This window comes from Agelaius phoeniceus, chromosome 1 (assembly GCF_051311805.1).
Source record: "Agelaius phoeniceus isolate bAgePho1 chromosome 1, bAgePho1.hap1, whole genome shotgun sequence".
NCBI lineage: Eukaryota > Metazoa > Chordata > Aves > Passeriformes > Icteridae > Agelaius > Agelaius phoeniceus.
The window spans coordinates 119,963,917-119,976,991 of NC_135265.1; the positions used below are offsets into that span (position 1 = coordinate 119,963,917).

General features: G+C 38.1%; 1 protein-coding gene across 2 annotated transcripts in view; it reads left to right on the plus strand.

Annotated features, from left to right (window-relative positions):
* Positions 1-13,075, plus strand: part of PREX2 (phosphatidylinositol-3,4,5-trisphosphate dependent Rac exchange factor 2) — a 172,796-nt gene that overhangs the window by 62,311 nt on the left and 97,410 nt on the right. For both annotated transcript variants that reach the window (XM_077186296.1, XM_054644997.2), the window contains 3 exons: positions 6,155-6,304; positions 8,914-9,058; positions 10,607-10,707. In XM_077186296.1, the coding sequence (XP_077042411.1) occupies positions 6,155-6,304; positions 8,914-9,058; positions 10,607-10,707 (396 nt within the window). The remainder of the gene's footprint in view (positions 1-6,154; positions 6,305-8,913; positions 9,059-10,606; positions 10,708-13,075) is intronic.

The window sequence follows — 13,075 nt, forward strand, 5'->3', positions numbered from 1 at the left end:
GGTAGAGCACTGTGGTGTCACACTTGATTCATTGTCTTTGCTTACCAGACATTTTTTGTAAGAACTACTTGACATCTGTTTTGGGTTATGTCCTTCACCAGGCACACTGATTTAGTTAGTGATTTCAAGCTATCTATAGGTACGCTGGAGTGAATTTCTTCATGCCTCTTTGAGCTGAATATATTTTATTCAATATTTTTTCCAGCCTGTATCACTGCGCAACGTTTAGCTTTATTTGTATAAAATCTCAGGTTTTGTTTATGCAAAAAAGAGAGTTGATTATTTCAGTCTTTCCTGTCATGTACTGTTTGACTTCCTTTCATTTATTTTCTTTCATCTTCCTAAATGTGCTTTAGAAATAAAAGGCAGTTTCCCTGTTTGCATAATGTCACTTTCTAAGACAGCATCTCTTTGCTTCTAAGTGTTAACATTACTGTGTCCAGAGGATTATGCCCACCATCTTCTTCCTGATGAATATTCCAAGAATTCTGTAACTATTCATCTTTAACTGACTCCTCCCCACATATTGTCATGCATTTTGTGTTGGCTTTAGGAAATGTTTCTTTGATCCTCCATCTGTCCTACCTTTCTTCATTTACTTGTTCCAGCCATTCAGTCCTTTGTCTTTTTTGCACTGTTCATTTTTCTTCCTGCCTGTTTGTTTTCTTCCTCAATGAATCTTCAATTATAATGAGGCTAAGCACAATTAGTCTTCCTCTATGCAGACACCAGTAATCTGATTTCCTTCAGCCCCAGGAAATTTGGCTACTGTCCCCATTTCCTATAACCTTGTACCCAGTCCTGGAGGGTTCATGCTTCCTTCCCCTTGCTCTCTTGAGCCATATCAGTTCTTTTCACTTTTATATACATATTATTTCCAGAATCCATACTTCTTTCCACACTTCTGTGACATCATTAATAGTTTGATTAGTCTGATTTCTAACTTAAAAGAGTTGGTGGATGCCCAGTCCCTGGAAACATTTGAAGTCAGGTTGAATGGAGCTCTGAGCAACCTGATCTAGCTGAAAGCGTCCCTGCTCAGTGCAGGTTATTTCCAAGGGCCTTTTCAGCCCAAACCATGCTATGATTCTTTTTACCTGCATTTTTTCCTTAGCACCACATTTTCTCTTTTTCCATTTCAGTTTATTCAATATCCTCAAGTTTATTATTCCTTTTAGTTTCTGCTATTTCATCCCTACTTTCTGTGGTTCTCTTTGAAATGTAGACATTTCTGTGTTAATTCCCTGGCCTGTGATATCTTTCTGCCTTTTCCTTGTCACCCTACTTTTTTTTTTTATTTAACTTGACCTCTTCTTTCCCTTCCTTTTGAGACTTCTGTGTTCCCTCTCCTCACACAGATATTTTTTCTTTCACTAAGATCATGATGTCCTTCTTTAACCTTTGTCTGTCCTGCTTTCTTTGCTGTTCTCATTTGTTCCACCCAGATGTCTTGTTTCTCATCCCTTGTAGTCATCCATGTTTGAGCTGTAGCCCAGTACTATTCTGCTGTTTTCTTTTTGTCTCATTGTCTTCCCAAGAGGAGTGATATGGTTGTCCTAGTGTCACTCACAATAGCTTTGCATAAGCTTTTTTGGTATTGTATTATTTTATTCTCTTTCATCATCTATTACCTATCAATTTCTGTAATTCCTGATTTAGAGTGGAAGCTCTGGATGCAGAGTGCTTATATTTTCATATCTGTGCAGGACTCTTTGTCATGCACTCCAGATGAATCTCTTTAAAGACATCAAAGACTATTGAGTCTGGATGATACTTCCACAGTTCCTTACTGCAGATTTTGGGATCCCCTGCTCACTTTATATAAGCTCCCATGGAGCTCCAGGGAATAGGGCAACTGAGAGTGTTTGCTTCCAGCATTGATAGATGTAGGAATGTAATCTTCGTTGTTTGTGAGTAGAAGCATAGAAATAGCAAAACAGATTCCCAGTGTGGTTTATTATTATGCTAATGACGTGCCTACAGAAATTAACAAAGCTTTTTCTGAAAAGCAATTTTTCTTTGATGAAATTAGGCCTTGGCTGAGCAGTACAGTTGGTGTCAGCTTTCTTTTTTTGTTTCGGCACCATGGAGCACTCTGTTTTTTCTTGATTGCACTGATTAAAGTGGAATGCATATTACTTATCAGGGCCAACTATTTATGATCTTAAAATAATGTGTCTACACAATCACTTGCAAGTATTAGAAAGGTGGTTTTATAGTAATCATATTCTTTTTTCTGTATCAGTTTCTAAAATTCACTTTTGAGAGAAAAATACATTTCTAAAGTATTCATCAGCCATTAAATGAATGGTACTTAGTTTATGAAGAAAAGCGCTTGAAACTTAGGAAGTAGCAGATTTGTGTTTGCTTCTAGTATAGCAGTTCTGTCCTCTCTAGTTTTGAGCTGAGGCATGATATAGAAAAAAGGTGACATGATAAAAGTAGTTAGAAACTGCATCAAAAAGTACACATGGAGGGTGTCAGTTGATATTCTGCAGAAATTATTTCCTTGGTATTTCTGAGCATTGATGCTCCTAAGAACCTCTAAGAAATGTAAAAGTACTTCAGTACAGAGACTTTGGTTTCTTTTTTTTAAGGGAAGAGGAAAATCCTTTTGTATATGGCTGCAACAAATTGCTTCTTATTCATCACTCAAAGATATGAGTCTTGAATTTTGAACAATATATTGCAGTTCAAATTACAAGCTGTAATGTATTACCAAGTCACATTAAAAGATGATGTCATCTTTCATCACTTTTCCTCGGGAAGTTGTAGGTTTAATGATTTGTTGATCCTGCTCATTCAGACTTTGCATGGTGCAAACAGCAGTCTCGTGCTCTTCTTCCTTCTGTAACCATTATGTCAGGTTTTGAAATTCTTTGTTTAGCCTGGCTGCCAGCTGTGATTGCATTGATGTGAAGAGTGTGCAGATGTGCAGAGCAGCTGGGCAGGCAGGACATGCAGACCTCCTGGCTGGCCAGCTGCTCTTGACCAGATTTTGCCCAATAGCCAGGTCAAAGAAGGTAGGAGTTTGTATGGGATGACAGTGTAATGCTGAACTGCTCTTGACTAGGGACATGGGTGTATTGGGGAGAACAAATTGCTCATGGGAGCCTTGGAGGATTGCTTGCTGTCATAGGGAGTGTGAAGAGCAAGGGGGAAAGCAGACGTGTTGCAGTTGGAGACAGAGGCTGAAGTCCAAGTGGGCATCACTGCAGTGTGTTGCTATAGCAAAGCTGGACAACAGCTACATGTTTTTGTCTACCTGAGCTCAGTGCCCTTTGTATACATTAGGCAGCTTGTTAGCTTGGTGATTGGGCCTTTCCCAGAATTCTGTGAGTTTCTGGTGGAATGAGGTGAGTGTGGTCAAACAGCTGGGGTGCTCCTTGCCCTGCAGTTACAAATCCTCAGAGGCCAAGGAAGCTGCATATTTAAAAAGTAATTTCTACATTGAGAGATTCAAGTGTCTGGACAAACCATTTTCTTTTCTGAATTAAGCTACTAATTGATGCCAAATTTTAGTCCAATGTGGGGCAATCTGAATCCATTTGTAAGTCTGAGCCCTTGTTTTTGATTTTTTTTTGGCCACAATTTTAACTGCTATGGTTCAGTGAACCAGTAATCATTTCCCTACACATGTCTTGTGCTGATAACGTACAGTAACAAAAACCACAGGGAAATTATGACCCTGTATTTTTATATGTATTCACCTCTAACTTAATAAATAAACAAAGGAACCTTAACTTCCTCCAGTAGTGCTTCTGCCTCTGATCCCCAAAGGTCTGCAGTCTGTCAGTTGAGAGTTTCTGTCTGAAACTTATTTCTTGTCCTTGACTTTTGGGTCTGATTTTCTAAGACCGCATAAACAGTATGATAGGTAATTTTCAAGAAACAATGTTTTTAAAGGAACAAAGGATACTATGCGTAGGCTATGCAAATAAAAATATGATAAATAACTGAGTGGCATAAACATGATGTTGGAAAAATAACTTCATTTCTTCCCCTGTCATAGACTTTCTTGCACTTTTTTACGTGCTTTGAGTACCAGAAAGTTTTGTTGGTTTAGAAATTAGCCATCAGTCTCATGATTTTCTAGTAGTTCCTGACATTTCCCAGCCCAGTACACAAAGCTTGGCTGCTTTCCATCTAATTAAAATGCAAAGTTATTGAAAGGATACTAGCATGTCTGCTAAGATTTATGATAAATCTTAGCAAGCATTTCAGCAGGGTTTCAGTTTCAGAAAATCTCATCTCATCATAAAAAATAGGGCTGAAAAAGTATTTACTAAATGTTGTATTGTGTCTGTGTAAGTTGGACTGTTCTGTTCCCCTTTATCATGTGGCGGTTCTGCCCTGGTTCTCCCCTCCCTCCTTTGTGCTGCCAGTTTTATCCCAACTCCTCCCCAGTTGCCTTGGAGATCAATGTACCCTTTCTCAAATCCCTCCCCAGTGCCCTGTCCGTCACTCGGTGCTCCCAGCCTTCTCTCTAGAACTCTCTAGAAACTTCCAGCTAGAGCGTCGAGTGATTGGCTCAGGGGCCAGGGCCCCACCCTCAAGTTATCCCCATTGGGGTTTTCCCTAAGTCAATCTTTTGTATCCCACTCCCCTCTGAAACCCTATTCGTCCAAGGACTGACTCCTCCCCTGTGTCCCTCCCTCCTTATAAGCTGTTGCAATCCCTCCCTTGTTCTCTTTGGTTGTTGGTTTCCCCTGGGTCCCACTAAACCTGGGTTCACCGCAGCTGGAGAGCGCTCTCTTATTTCTGCTGACTCCATAAGCCAAGCCACGTTGTACCACAAGGTAGCACTGCTGTCATAGCACAGAGCGTTTGCCTCAGGTGCTGTCCTGAACCACGGAAATCGGGATAGTGCCCCCGTACTGCTAGCGGTGCTGGATAGCTAGCTGGGACATCCGAGAAGGACAATAGATCCTTCTCCAGCTGGACCGCTTCAGTTCCTAGTGCCTGGGGAGGAGTTGGGATAACTGGCAGCACAAAGGAGGGAGCGGAGAACCAGGGCAGAACCATTGCATGATAGTGGGAACAGAACAGTCCAACTTATACAGACACAACACAACAACTAAATGAAAAGCTGTGTAGTTATTGCACTAGTTCAGGGTTGGCCTTAGGACTTTTTTGCCACTTAATGAAGGTTTTTGGTGAGAAAATATTGACCTTTGATTTTTCTTAGTGTTTTGTATTGTAGTTGCTAGCTCTAGTTTTTTAGTCTGTGTTTTATGAAAAAAAGATTATTTCTTATCATAAGGCATTTATCCCTGACAATTTTTTCCCCAGGAAATTCATGTAATCCTAGTGAAGGATAGTTAGGGGATTAGTTTTGGAATTTCTGAATGAGATTTATGGACTAGCATGGTAAAATAAATTGCTATAGAGGTAAATATAGAGTAATAAATAGTAAATAATTTGATTTCTATAGCATAGACATTTTTACATATTACATGTCAGGAGTTCTAGTTATCTAAGATCATCAGCGACCCTTACCTTTGTAATTGCCCATCAAACATGAGGCTGTTAGAAACATACTTCAGGAATTATGCATTTTGTTTTTAGATCGGAGCATCTTTATTATATTTCAGTTTGTTTAAACTAGTAAGGGTAGATACTTGCTTATTCAGGTAACCAGTAAAGGTACTCCAAATGTCTGTGCTTTGATTACTTGTGAAATTGAAATTGTATCCCCCCCCCCTTCCTCCCCCCACCCCGTATATTAGTCCTTTTTTACGCTTAATAGTAAATCAAGTCAGTAATCATAGCAACTCAGTAATTTAAGGGGGAAAAGAACAAAGCTGCTTGTTTAAGGAATTATTTATTTCAGTTAACACAAAAGTACTCCAAAGTACTGCTATCTTTTCTTTTAATAGGACTCTGCCTATTTTAGTGTTGACTTAATACCTTTTTCCATATGCTAGGCAAATCTCTGTTACACTTTACAAAGGACACTATTTACAAAAATTAAAACTACAGATTATTAAGTTATAACATAGTTCACAGTAGCACAGATGATGTTAGATTAATTTTTATTCTTCTGTATTTTCTGGGCCTTTATGTGTGCTGATAAGTTTTTAGTAATTGTGGCAACTATTGCTATTGCTTTTTTATGAGTTGATGCTCTTTAAACAATTTTATCTATTCCCAGCTGACTACCACAGCAGTGGCCACACTGTTATTAATGGCTGGAAGATCCACAACACTGCAAAGAATAAATGGTTTGTATGCATGGCAAAAACCCCTGAAGAGAAGCAAGAATGGCTGGAAGCTATTTTGAAAGAGCGAGAGAGAAGAAAAGGTAGGTCAATAAACTTCCTTGTGTTGCTCTGCCAGAAAGCCATACTGTATTTTTATGTTGAGGTATAAAGCAAAACCAGCTGGTAGGCAAACTTGCCCTGTCAGGTTCAGCTGAAGATTTATGAATACCAGTCTGGGAAAAATGAATCAAAGTTGTAGTGGGAAGGGCATAATGTCTTGAATCATATATGCTGGTAGTAAATGCTGTTGGAGAAATGGGGAGATGATTTAATCTGTGATTTTACAGTTTATCCTCAACCAGTATAAATTGTCATAAATTCATTGAGACCAGTGTATTATCATGATTTGTGGTATCTGAGGGTCTATCCTAAATGCCTCATAGGATTTGTATGCACTGATTTCCTTTGTGACTGGCCATTGGAATCACTGAAATGAGCAGGCTTTTCGCGGTGGATCTTAATGTAGATGATCCAAACTGAAATTGTACACAACACATTCACAGCTCCATCTTGGATGTATTGCCTCCTACCTGAGAAAGTAATCACCATTTCCAATCACCTTTGGAAAACTACTATCTTTCTGAGTAACTGAATTAAGGCAGAAGAATACTTAGATGAAATATAATCCTGATCTCAAGTAACTTCACATGTTTAAGATGAACCCAGCACCGAGTAGAAGCAGGGAAAGATGATGCATAGTAATTTTCTGGAGCTAATTTCATTTGAAAGCCCAAATATCCTAATTAGTAATGCTATTTGGAGCCTTGATGTTGAAAGAAAATATGACCTTGAATTTAGATCTGTGATTCTTCTCCTGATTTTTGTAGATTTTCCATCGCCTGTTGCAGTAACTGTTGGTTTGTGCCTCTGTTGTAGATGGACACTAACAATATTTTCTTTGATCTTTTAATATTGAATACTGGATGTTCTAGAATCTGTTGTAGGATCGGAGTTTCAAGTAGGGTGTCTCAGCACTGGCTAATCAGTAGTATCAGCAGGAATTTGTAGCAGAAAAGCTAAAAAGATGCTTTAGATGTCTAAACTGTCAACACTTTTATAATATGAAAAATGTTTAAAAAATGAAAAAGCAGTGTGGTAGACATAGTTCCAAATGTGAAAACCCCAGGTTTGTCTGCTTCTGTGTAGGACCTTGTATGGAACTGACTAAAACATTTTCAGTAAATCTTACTTCTCTGTTAAGTTTCATGTCTCCCTTAGGCTCATGATGCTTTAGGCAAGAAATACAAAGAGTAAGTAGTAGTATTTTATGTTGATGAATTCTTACTTTTTCACACTAATCAACTGAGCAGCTGGTAATAGAAATGAGTTGGAGCTAAACTTTGGCAAGCTGGAGGTTTGAGGCAGCCATCCCAAAGCCAATTACATGTCTCAGGGTTTTGGCATTCTATGATTTGTGGAAGCTTTCAGGTCCTGATGCTCTCAGTGGGTTTGCCACCAAGGAGAAAACCATGAAACCAGGAAGAGATGAGGCTCACATAGATTCAGACAGCAGCACAGAATTGTTAAAAACCAAATGAGTTGGAAGACTCAGAGATTCAATGGACTGAGAGAAACAAAATCTCTACTTTTACTTGGAATCCATGTAGCAGAAGCTGAACAAAAAGGAGCTGAAAGTATGCTTTGAATTAAGTGATTTAGCAGAGTTTTCATCTTCTGTAATAAAATTATAAACTAAGACCACTTTGTAGACTGTATTTGCTTGCTAGAGGAAATCACAATGTATTGGAAACTTCTTGCAGAAATTTTCTGTCAATATGATGGCTTTCCTGTAAACCCCTGAGGCATTCAGCAAGTTAGAAATTTATTTCAAAGGTGGTCATCTTTAAGATTGATGATGCTGTGATGACCTTACTTGAAACATCAATACAAATAACAGCATCAACATCCTATAAGCTCCAGAAGTAGTATATTAGTTAAGTTTTCTTTTCCCTGGGGTACTCCAAGTTTTATTTGTTTGTGTGACATCACTGCTATCTGGCTCATGGATGATGAGAGACAATCCTTATTCTGTTCCCAGTACCACGGTTAGCTTCTCATGACAGACACATTTCTTCAGGCTGTATTTTCAGAACTTAAGAAGTACCAGACCCTTACTCAGATGGAATATCATAGGATGACTTGGGTTGAAGAGGGCCATAAAGATCTAGTTCCAACTCCCCTGCCAAGCCTGAAAGCTTTTGTGGAAAAGGGGTGAATTATCTATGTGAAACTAGCATATGCATACCTGATAACTTGTTACTACTATTAACTGGAAATTTGAAAAATAATCCTTTCAGTGAAGTTCTTTTTATTATCACGTGGTAAGTGCAAAACCAAGGCTCCTTATTTTACACTTGTGAAGACATGACTACTCCCTTGCAAATGTTCATATACTGGTGTCTGTTACTACTACAAAATAAATGGTGATGTAGATAGACTAACAAATTAACTTCTCTGTGAGAAAAATATATTTTGGTTAGGCTTTATGAAGATCAGATGTTCATGGTTTAACTTAATCATGAGAAAATAATGAAAACCAGCTCTTCAATTTTTTTCGATGTAAAGTATCAGTATTGCTTTTCCATTTCAGGGAATATACTGAGATACGATGGCAATATGGCTTCATAATATGTTAATGCATTTTTGGCAGGTTTAAAATTGGGCATGGAACAGGACACTTGGGTGATGATCTCTGAGCAAGGAGAAAGATTGTACAAAATGATGTGCAAACAAGGGAATCTCATCAAAGACAGGAAGAGGAAATTAACCACTTTCCCCAAATGCTTTCTTGGAAGGTAGTATATGCATTTGTTAGCATGAATTTTTGCTGTCTGAACCCACATTTTAAAACTTCTTTGGGATTCTGTAGCAACTGCACTTCATTTGTAATGTCTGTTTGGCCTATTTGCCTCACAGAATTTAGCCAAAATGTAAAATGGTCTGCCTGAAATTTATGAATGTGTTCTCATTTTGCAAAGTAGTTCTGTTAAAGAGACAGGGCTCCAGAGGGCATAATGAAAATATGGAAATGCATCAAGTGAATTAGTTTCTCTCAAAAAATAATTCCCAACTTTTAAAATTCATTTTCTCTGGAATTACTAGTTCGGAGTTTAAAATTTTATTCATTCCACCTAAGTAATCTTTGTCTCAAAACAGCTTCTGTCCTCTTGCTTGAAGGTCAGGAACAGAGTTAGCAAATAAGGTTTACATGTTTAAATTATCAGGAGGATGTTTCTAATGCCTTATTATGCCTATGGCTTGAGAAGACTGAAAAATAAATAGATGGCCTTAAAATGTGTCTATGAAAAAAAAATCATTTGGGAGACAGAAGAGTTATCACTTATTTTATTTGGCTATAAGATAAGTACTTACAACCATAAGTTAAGTGTGAAAAGCATTTTTATAAAATAGCGTGTTTTGCACAAAAAAGTTGTTGAGAAGATACCACTAGGTTCAAAATGGGTAATAAAACTTGGGAGATTCTTACGTGCTGTCAGAAGTGACACAGTTGAAGAGGAATTAAATCAAGATTAAGATTCATGATTCTACCAAACTTCTACTATAAATTATGGTAGTATCATGTTTCCTCAGTGAAGTTGTTGGATGCAGGTGAAGAACACACTCATGCTGAGTAGCCACTTAAATCCACCATCAAATGGCTTCTTTTCAGTGCTGTCTTTGGAGTGAACTGTTCTGAAGAATGCTTCTGCTGGTCCCAGGGTCACCAGTTAAAACCCATGAATGTGAAGGTTGCACTACCTCATTGCACTTTTCTTTTGATTTGTAACATGCCCATCTTATGTGCTGTAGATCCAACGTTTCTGAACTGCATCAGCTTTGCTTTGGTAGAAGCCAGGCATTTTCTGCACATAAATACATGCTTGGTATATATGCTCTGGATGTCAAGATGTTTGAGACACCTTGGAAGTAACAAGCCTACTGTTCTGTCATCCTGTGGTTTTGTTCTGCCACCATGGCATGCCTGCCCTGGACAGGTGCAGTAGGAATGCCTGGGATTGCCCTATATTGGTCTGTCTTAACCAACGCAGCTATGCCAGTTGAGGATATCCCAGAAAACATGAAAAATCTTTACTATGTGCCAGGTTAACTTCATGCATGGAAAACATCAGAGCAGAAAAGACATCTCATGGGAAACTGTTTGTGGTTATGTCAAAATGAAAGCTGTAAAGAGCGAGTTTTTTTAAAGGTGGTACGACGTTTTGAGGATCATTGGGCTAAAGAATCATTTACAAGAATAGTAAGAAACACTAGTAATGGGAGGAACACGCAGAAGATCTGGTGGAATGAGATGTAAAGTTTGTTTTCTTTATCTGTTTTTTCAGTGAATTTGTGTCCTGGCTGTTGGAAATTGGAGAGATAGACAAGTCTGAAGAAGGTGTTCATCTTGGCCAAGCTTTACTAGAGAACGGCATTATTCACCACGGTAAATGGAGTTAGTTTTAACTTACTTGTTTTCAAGATAATTGTTGTAACTAGAATGGACTTAATGTTTGTTTGACTAAAAGATGGTCTTGTTAACACAAGACAGCTTGTGGAATCTGCATTATATCCTTCCAGGGGCCTCATGGGGCCATTGTCCATGTCCATAGCAGATTTACTGGGAAAGGCTCCACTGATTTAATCAGATTTTCTCTCTGCTGTTGGGATCATAGCATCAGGGAAAAAGGACCTAGAGAAACATTGCTGTTCTTTTGTAAGCAAAAAGAAATTCTGGGGAAACACAGAATAGTACACTACTTGTAAGGATTCTAACCTTTATTAAGGCCAGGCATTTTAGGGAAGGTGTTCAACTAAGAACTTTACATGACAGTGAGTCACAGCTGGCTGTTTTGATAAGTGTGCCTACTCATCTGTTAGATGTTACAAGTGGAGCTGATGAATATGTAACCCAACAGTTTAATCTTTTGCATTTTAAGGCCTTCTCTTCACTACATTGTATAGTTACTAAAATTGATATTTTGATGCTGAAATCTGCAGTCAACTCTCTGAATTTAGTTTATTGTGGAGAAAAGTATCACTCAGAGGGTTCATTTTTTTTTAGCAAGTAAGAAGGTTTGATTTCTGCAAGTAGTTTGCATTGGCAACATTTTTCTCCTACTAGAACGTGTCCTTATCTCTGTTGTTATTACAAGGTAGAGTTTAACAGGACCATGAAGCCATGTTTTACAGAATCTGATATCATAGGTACGATCACTCAAAACAAAGCTGTCAAGTTAGTTACCATGCCATCATAGATCCAGGGTGTAAATTTAGATGGAATCTTTGATAATAAACATTTTAATACTTCTGTACTCCAGCCAGCAACTAATTTAATACTTAATTTAAGTTCTTTGCCATGATTTTAGTGTCCTTGACTGGAAAGAAACTGGGAGAAACATAGTGCCACTGAGTTGTGTGTGTTTTAAACATATGCAAAGTAGGAGGAAAAATATTGAGGTTATTAATCAGTAGTCACGTAGTCGTCATTTCTTTAATGTCAGTCTACATTATTTTCTTCCACAATCATTCAAATGTCAGATGCTATTATGTTTACTACACACACTGAACTGTTTTCAATGGAATGATTCTGTTGCCAGAGATTCTTCTCCTGATCTTGTAATTTATATCCTAAATACACCCATAGATTTTCTCAATGCAAAGTTAAATGAATATTGTGTAACTTCAGAGATAAAAGGGTAATTATATTAGAGCATAGAAATGTGAGCCAGACATGCTACTTTGAATAGTGAATCCAGCTGTAGTTCACTGAAAATAGCATTCCTAAAATAAAGTTGAATGAACCATCTGTTTTCGCAGAGGGAGCAAGGGAGGAAGAACGTTTGGCTGTTATTTACATTGCAAATATTGTAGAGGCCTTTGTTGAGAACTTGCATATTCAGTAGGCTGGCCATTATTGTCACTGTGCTGGAGTTCATTCTAGCAGTGACAGACTCATGTTGTGATGGACATTATTGTACTTCCTGATGCGTGAACTCTAGCAAGCAGAAAAGTTACAGTTTTTCCTTTTTTTCCCCCCTCCACTTTTATATAAGGGGAAAAATCTGTTTGTATGCTGCTATTTTAAATCTACCTTGTGGAATTCTCTGATATCTGAAATGACTGATACCATTCAATGGAGTGAGGTACTTTGTCCTCTTGCTGCAGCTGATTAGAGATGGAAACCTTGTCTCAATGGATTAAGGAGCTTTGTAGTTAAAAAATAAACTGAATATCAGATAGTTTTAAAATGAATAGGTATTTACGTGGCTGTGCAGTTCCTTGGACTGATGTAATGATCTGATTTTAAATTACCTTGGCAAAAAAATCAAAAGACCAGTTTAAATCTTGGTCAGTTCCCTTTTCGTAGCGTATGCCATGTAAATACCTATCCCAGCATAAATGTGGGTACAGTGTTGGAAAAGACACACAAAGCAACTTGGCCTTCCTTATTTTAGTGGTAATTAAGCATTTTGTGAGCTTAAGTTTTTGAAACCCAGCAAGTCCCAGCTCTGTGGAGCTTCTCCCTTAGTTTCTGGCACGCTGGGGTAAGTTGGGACTGCAGAGACAAAGTGGTACATGTGTTCCTCAGAGGGCATAGCCTCCTCTGTCTGTCATGGACATGCAAGAAAGGAAAGGTGCTTTGTCATCCTGGTTTCCTCCCAGCACATCCCTGTAAGACTGAGGAATAATTTGGCTTTAGGCAAAACTGGTGTTTTTTTATTTTCAGAACTTGCTGATTAGAAAACACTCGTTTTATTTGTTAATCTATTGGAATGCATTATTTTTCTTCAACAGTAGGAATATTTTTCAAT